General features: G+C 32.9%; 1 protein-coding gene across 1 annotated transcript in view; it reads left to right on the top strand.

Annotated features, from left to right (window-relative positions):
- Positions 1-8,522, top strand: part of LOC102676207 (FH1/FH2 domain-containing protein 3) — a 209,166-nt gene that overhangs the window by 197,065 nt on the left and 3,579 nt on the right. The window contains exons 19-20 of the mRNA XM_031514681.1: positions 711-834; positions 5,446-5,613. Of these exons, the coding sequence (XP_031370541.1) occupies positions 711-834; positions 5,446-5,613 (292 nt within the window). The remainder of the gene's footprint in view (positions 1-710; positions 835-5,445; positions 5,614-8,522) is intronic.

Raw genomic sequence — 8,522 nt, 5'->3', positions numbered from 1 at the left:
GTGTTTTTTTCCTTTTTTTTTTTTTTTTTCTTTCGACTGAAAATCTTTGGGAAGGGCCACCTCTCATCAAACACTGTTATCGGAGCGTGAACGGGCATTATGGCACGAGGGGGAATAAATTGCTTCTTTTTTTTGCCACGGGTAGAATCAATTTCTTTTCTTGCCCACCGTTGCATTAATATCCCGCTCTCGTTTCTCGTCCGCGATTACGTATCCTCCGTTGTCGAGGGCGCAGGTTCACTGTGATCGTTTAGAATCACAACGGTTGGCATCTTTGTGCAAAAACAACTTTGAGATGATTAGTTCTTTTTTTTGAATATAATTAGTTAATTAGATTCTGCATTCCTTTTTTCTTGTATTTATCTTTAGAAAGAATAAAGTTATAACATTTTATTTTGTAAGTTGATGTGGATCAATGAACTCTTGTATTTATAAAGATTGATGATTTTCTGTTTTCTGGTTACTATTTATTTAGATTTTAGAAATTGTATACTGGATATATATCTTGTTAGTTCTTGCACTTTTTTGTCTAGAATAGAGAGAGATTAATAGCAATTGAAATTATTTATCTGGAATTGAATAAAAATTATGAAAGTGTTAATTTTTTTCTGAAAAATAGCAGTATCGTTGATACAGTTTGGCAGTACAATATATAACTCTCAACAATTTTCGTTCTAATATGAATTCGACGACTGGTTTGGTCGTTGCAGGTTGGCAAATTCAGGACGAAAGAGGATCGCGCGGACGCGGAGCTCAGACAATTGCTTGGAAGCGATATCTCCGATGTCGAGAGTATTCACGGCACCCTTCCGTGGAGAAGACAGAGGAAAGATGGTGAGTTTTTCGTTGTTACTTATTTCTCTTGTTACTCGTTCGTTTTACTCGTTCCCTCGACTCCAAGTTTCTTAAACTTTGCGATTCCTGCTTGAATCTCTTCCTTTTTTGCTTCGCACGATAGATTACGATCTTTTTTATTTTTCCTCTCGTTGCAATCGTTCTTCTCTTTATGTTTGCGATATTTAATCACGTAGTTGAAAATAAATTGCTTGTTGGTGATAAAAATTTAACATTTTACATATGGTGAACGTGGATGAATTTTATGCGATGCGAAAATTGAGTTAAATTTCTATTTTAAAAATTTTACTTTCATCGGCATTATAATTTTCTGTTGTAAAGCGGAAGAATGAAAAACAAAGGAAAAAATGATAGAAATATTTTTACAATATTAACGTTCAACACAGATGATCTTATGCTCCCAATAAGAGCATCGTTCAAACCATCTGTGAGGTTCGTTTTTCCATCTAGACGCAATTTGCAACATAAATCTGTTTTCTGCGTGACGCATCGTTCGATTGATCGAAATATTCTAATATCCTGCCATCGACAAGTTTCATATTTCTATATTACACGACGTCTGGCTCGTAGAATACAGAACAAGGCAATAAAACGCAATAATATCGTTGCTTGTTGGTGCTCGATCGAACACCAGAAATCACTGCAATGTTTCCATATTTCTTTTTTCTTCTCCCATTTTTTTTTTTTATTTTTCTTTGGCTGAAAACAAACCATCAATTTTACATACAACTTATTAATATCTATAAATACTACATATATTTTAATCCCTTCAAGTTAATCTTGTATTAAAAAAATTTAATACTAACATTTAGAATATACTTATATTCTAAGATATCAAAATTAATATTAACAATTCATGAAATTTAAAAATAAAAAGAAGAAAAAAGAAAAAAAAGAATTTTCATTCTCAGAATCTCTCGAACTCCCTGTTACTCAGGATAAAGAGGAGTGGACCAAAGTTTTCGCAGTCCTCCTTAAAAGAATGGAAAATATAACGTGTCTTAAAAGGGGTAGCCACCAGATAAGAACAAAGTGCGAGAATTTCTCCTCGTTTCCGCAACACTGTGGCCTGCAAGAGATAAATGCTCCTCCTTAAGCAAACGCTCTCGAGGCTAAATTTGGGGATAGCTTGGCTTGTTTGACGATATTACCTGAAAATGAAAAGTAACGGCATTTCAGAAATATGCAGCTAAAAAAACGCAAGAATCGCGTTTAGAAGATAATCCCGTGCGGGAGAGGGAAATTTACATGGGATTTCCTCGTCCTTACTTTAATATTTCCTCACCATTTTCCCGAAACTTTTTTTCCCGCCATTTTCTCGAGACTTTTCGACTCGAAAAAGCTAATGGAATCTTGTTTATGACAGGTTGTTTTTGCTTCTGAAAGTATTTTTTTTTTCTTAAGAGTGCTTCTCATTTATAATGAATGGTTTTTTTTTTTTGATAAAAAATTGTTAAATTTGTTTCCTTGGTAAAGTGATATGAATAATAAACTAAGAAAGAAAAGGAAGAAGATCAAAGAAGAGAAAATTTATATTTAAGAAAAAAAAGGATATTGCTTCTCTGAAAGTGAATAAAAGTTGTTTAAGATATTATTAGTTATTTTATTAAATTAATTAACGTTTCAAATTGAGGATTAATTTTTGTATGTATTAAATCAAAATAAGCAATCGTTAATTCTTGATCTAGATTTTAAATCTAAGTAATCTTTAGCATCTTACTATGATTATATTATTAAAAAAGAAAAATAAAAAAAGAGATTAATAAAAATGGAAATAGTGGTATCATAATATAAATTTATTAGATCTTTTGTCAGAGATGATATTATCACTCTAATAGTCACTTGTCTGACTACATATTGATATTTACTACTGCTACTCTAGACACACGTTAATGCTATGTAATACTTCATCAAAATTTTTTTGTTTAAGATTCAATTAAATAAAATTTTCAAATTTTTATTGTCACATAAGATGATAAGAAGACAAAATATGCAGAATAATAAGATTAATTAGTTAAATTCATATAATGCAAGAAATATGGAAAATGGAACTTTTACATTCGTGATGATGTTTCTCTTAAAAAAAGTCAAAATTTTCTTAAAAATGTATTATATATATAATATATAATATATATTATTTCTATTATAGAATAAAACAACTTAACTTGTTAATTGACAACTAATTAACTTGTTTTATTGACAAAATGAAAGAGGAATTAATTATTAAACAATATCAAGAAACTTAAATTATCAAAGCTTCTTCGATTAATTCTTTTCAAATTTAATTTATTATTTTTATTAAAAATTAATAATTCTCAAGAAAAAAAATATATTTTTCAAAATACTATCGCATCTGAAGAGACATAAAAATTCCCGATAAGATAACATTCCACGAGATTCTACCGAAGCCAATCTCCGACAAATCCCAAATTCTCCACACCTGAACGAAACAATCTCCTCCTCGCGGTTGTATCTCGAAAATGGTGTTATTTCCGCCACAATTGAGCAGCTATTTTACGGTAACTTGTAACACGCCAAGATTAACCATCAGATGGCACCATGGGCGATGATCGCCTCGCTTTTTCTCGAAATGTTGGAAATGTTGGATGAAAGCGAAGCTGATATCATTCGAGATCGCGCAAAATCGTCTACGATCGTGACCTTTTATTCTCTCTTTTCCTCTCCACTTGAAAGAAGAATTTTTATTCGTGCAGCGTGGACCATATGCGTATAAAGGTCCTGGAGGGCAAAGCCATCCCTTTACGGCTCATAAACTTGCCAATACTCGTGCACTACTTCACCTACACGGCCGTCATAACTTTTCTTTCCTTTTATTCTCCCCTGTGCTCCTCTATAAAATATCTAAATACCCAAAGTTGCCTATGTGTTTTATCATCCTTTTATACTGTTGAAGTTTGGATATATTTAAAAAATATATAATATGAATGCAAATAGTTGAATTTTTGTAACAGTTAATGAATAATTCTGTGTTCTCTGAATGATTTTTATTTCTATTAATTACAAAGAATTAACTCTTGTTAATTGCAAATTATGAAAATACATTATAAATAACTTTCCATGGATTAAATAATACGTATAAACCAATCGATTAAATTATAATTAAATTACAAATCTAATCTGATTAATAATATTCGAACTTTTAGTCGAAAACAGGAAGCTCTTTTTCGCAATAAAATCGTTTAATCTAAATGGTCGAGTGTCGGACAATCCTGATGTTAAAGTTTAACCGTCTCGAGGATAAACAGGGCACAAAAGTCCAGCGGCAGTCTGCGACATCGAGTACCCACGTTGACCACATCGCGAAACTTGGTCCCTCATTTCGGCCCTAGTTCATGGAAATTCCTTCTTACCCTCTCCCCTCACCATCCCTTCTTTACTGGTTCTTCCTGTGCACCACCTTCCTATCGGATTTACACAGCCACAGAGACCGCCAATGGAAGCTTCTTTCAGCCGAGTTTCAAAGAAGCTCTCAAAGGAACTCACCGTGCTTTTGACGGTTCCGAAGTTTCTGCCCCCCGGACCACTAACATAGAGAGAGAGACTGTTCCGCCAAGAGTTGACCGGAGACCGAAAGAAGAATGGCCCAGTCCTCTTGTGCAGAGAGTTGGAGCCGAGTAAACGTCGTGAGACGACGATACAGTCTCTCTGGTTGGAGACAGAAATCTTTACTGAGAATTGTTAATGATAGAGAAGATAAAAAGTGGTTATTTGTATCTTTTGAATGGAAATGTGATGTCGCTGAGATTGGAAGATTTTTAGAATTTTAATACGATTTAGAGTGTATTTCTGAAAATTTAGATTTATTTTTTCACGTGTCATTTTTGTATTTCGATTTTGAATGGAATTATGATTCTGATGTTTAAAATGTGTGTTCTTTGTTGATACAATATGAACGTTTTCTTCTGAAGAAATAGAAATGTAAAAAGGGAAATAATCGTTAAATTTTTAATATTGGCTAAAATGGAAAGATTTTCAGGTAGATTTGTGAAAATAAAATCCAATTTAAGATACCAATGGAATCTTTTTTCGGTAACAATAAGTAAAATTATAGTTTTTTCATGAATTTTTCAAAGTTCTAATATGTCAGTACATATTAGAAAGATTAAATTATTAGAAACTTAAAATAAAATTCTGATAAGAATTTTAATAATCTGCGTAGAATTTCATTATCAATTCTTCTCTCGTTCTCTTAGATTTTTTTTAAAATTCAAACAAATTCAGCCTCGATTCGATGAAATAATTTTCCACATGATGACACATTCATCCGGAATGCATCTTTCATCGTTGATTCTGTGAAAAGTTCAGAAATATTCCGCTCTCTAATCAGATATTCTCAATTTGTGATTCCTCGTTTCTTAAACACGAACTTTTTTTAACTATCGAAACGTGATGGAATACCATCCTTTTTTCGATTCTAGATATTTTATTATCCTTACTATCTCACGATTAATTATAATTAATAATATTACTCATCCGTTTTCAATTAAAAGTTCACATATTAAACTCTTTACAGAGATAAATTCGACTTTTGAACATATATCACAAAGGAATGTAAAATTTCTATTTCAGGTCGCACCTCATTGGGCCCACTGCTCCGCGACGAGAACACAAATGGAAATCTGACTGACGGCGATGATGAGTTGCTGGAATCCCTGGTGAAGACGGCGACGAAAACGCCTGCAACGAGGACAACGCCAAGGGAACGCAAGAGGACCAGACACGCCGATCGTAAGTCTTGTAAGTGTGATCCCCGCACCCTGCACCTGCCCTCCATTCTTCCGCGCTGATCGATTTATCAGTCTTTCTTAAAAATCGATCGTTTGATCGGTTCTTCATTATACACTTTCAGTGGTGTTTTATGGATCAATTTTTTCTCTCGAGGACTCCATGTTACTTTATAACTTTATTCTAAATAAATTTATCCAAAAGATTTTCAATTTTTTTATTCATCCTATTTTTTGCATTATTGTTATGAATAATGATTTGCAAATTATTCTGAAATATTTTTACATACATTATTTACAAAAGTGTTATTCAATACTTTAGTGAAATCTTGTAATATTTGGTGATATATAAAATGTATTTGTTGTAACAATGAGAAAAATTTGTTCGATTAAATATAATTTGAGAAGATTATTAAAAATAAAATTTATTTCAATGAATATTATTAATATAGTTATATTAATTTGAAATTTTATTAAAGTGCATACGTGTTTTCTTTGCATCGTCTCCTCTTCTCCTCATCGTCGTCTCTTCTTCAACAATTCAATTATTTTTATAAATTTCCCTACGAAACACAAAGCTGTCGTCGTTACCTCGTCTTATAAAGATGCCAGGCACTTTTTAAAGTTGTCCACGAGATTCGATCGAGCCGTCACGTTGATGATCATCGATTGGAAATCGGGGCGGGAATTCATTTTTCATCGGGAACGGGGACCATGAAGCTCGATTTGCCGGCCGGATTGATTAATCGCCGTCCGGATTTGAGATGCGTTTTCCCGGAAATTCTAGTTGTCTAACGGAAAATGCAGATTTCGATACGATCGGCCATTGTCTGCCGATAAATAATTGGTGGATTCAGAAAGTGATTTCTGGAAAAGCGACGAGCGATTAATCTGGCCCAATTTGTCCAACGATATCGATCGATCGATGGCGATTCGTTTTTGATTTTTTGATTTTGAATTATATTGATGATTTCTCTTCTTTTTAAACGATCATCGTCTCGATGATAAATTCTCAACGTCATTTAACATTTCTAATTTCTATAATATCCTAATAATAGAATTCTAATTTCGAAATTCATAGCATATATGAATATGTAATTAGATTTAAAAATTTTTGATAAAAAAAAATGTACAATTTTAAATGACATATGAAAGAAGTAGGAAGAAGTAAAAACTTTGTAATCTTCTGTTTTTTCATCGAAAAATATTTAAATTTAAAATAATTTAGGATCTTTCATCTTCCCATTATAAGATTTTAAAATCTAGTTAGATTTGTCATCGTTATTTGGCATTTAAAGAAAATTATGAAATCAAGAGATCGAAAATATTTGATATCAACATAAGAAACATTAAATATTGAATACATTAATCATAGATCTTCGACAAAAGATCCTGTTAATTCGGATAAAAGAATAAAAGAAAGAAAACGACTTGAGTAATAGATTTTCTTTTCTTGAGCGGATGATCAATTTCCTGGAATCTCGTTTCTTGTTTCCAACGGTCGACGCGATCTATCACGGTTAACGAGAAAGGCGAGCTTAAAGTCGCATTAATATTAATTAAAAAAACATCCTAGAGGATCGTAATTCCTCTCAGCATGCAAATGCTTACGCACTTTCATCTGTATTCTTGGAGATATCTCTTCGTTAAAGTTGATCTCTTCATAATTAATGGCCAAGGAACAATTATATAACACGTATGCCGGATTTATATGCCTGCAAATGGAGTCCTCGAAACGTTGTGAAAATAAATTCGGTCCATAAATAAAGATTCGATCTCGACAAGCGGAAGTCCGGAGGTGAAAATTCGAAATGCCTGCGATCGAAGACAACATTAACATCATATGAACTTCGATCGTTACTTCAATCTTCTTCGAGCACCTTATTGGCACCGATCTTCCTCCATCTTTCCTCTCAATTTCGACCAGTGTACATATATATCTCTTTATCATCTACGTTCGAAGTGAAGAAAAATTATAAATTGAACGAGGTAAGAATTATTCCAATTGTTGATCGCCACGTTATATAGGATGTAATAATAATATTTCAGAAATTGATTCAGAGAGTGATTTATTATTATAAACGAGAATTAATATTTATTCAAAAATAGAATTGAAAATACGTACATCTTAAATGATTTTTTTAAACAGAATATTACAAAGATTTTAAAATTCTTCTATTATTAAGAAGAATATTATATTATTTATATAGGGGTGAATTTGCTGAAAAATCGTGGACAAGAGTAATATTATCATATCTGATAAATTATAATAACATAGCATTATTGTTTCGAAGGAAAATTTAAGCTTCAAGGAAAACTTTCGAGCAAAACCACTTTGGCGATCAACGCGTTAAAGGGGTTAAAAATGATCTTGTTCCCCCACCAGCGATAAATAGTCCAGGTTACGACAAAGTTTTTCACGACCGTGTATCATGCAGATCGCGTACATTTTACAAGTTTTTTAAGCAACATCTGCGGTGGCAGTTTTTTAAACGGCTTTCCGCGAAAATGAGACACCCCCTCCCTCCTCCACAGTTCGGCGAAAGTGTCATTTGCATTTTATATTGCGCCTATTCACAGTTTGCCGAGCATGGCCGAGCCGTTTTCATAGTCGAACGCGTCAGCGTTTGAAAAATCCGACGGATTTTTCCCATGTTTCGGATGAAAGCCACCCCTCTTTTTTTTCCAGGTTATTGTGAACCGTTTTAAGAATCTCGTTTTCGAAGTTCGCGCGCTTTTGAACCGAGTTCGCGGAAAAGGAGGTGTAAAACGAAATGGCGAATAAAATGTTAAAATATCTTTCGAGGTGGGCCATTTTCACCGCGAAAATGGGATATAACTGTGATAAAGAGAAAATCACGTGGAAAACGTTTCCCATGGCGTGACATTAACGTGAGATTGAAAAAATTTTATCATATTTTC

This window comes from Apis dorsata, unplaced genomic scaffold, assembly GCF_000469605.1.
Source record: "Apis dorsata unplaced genomic scaffold, Apis dorsata 1.3 scaffold_1104, whole genome shotgun sequence".
In the NCBI taxonomy this organism is placed as follows: domain Eukaryota; kingdom Metazoa; phylum Arthropoda; class Insecta; order Hymenoptera; family Apidae; genus Apis; species Apis dorsata.
This window is presented reverse-complemented; position numbering and strand designations above follow the sequence as displayed.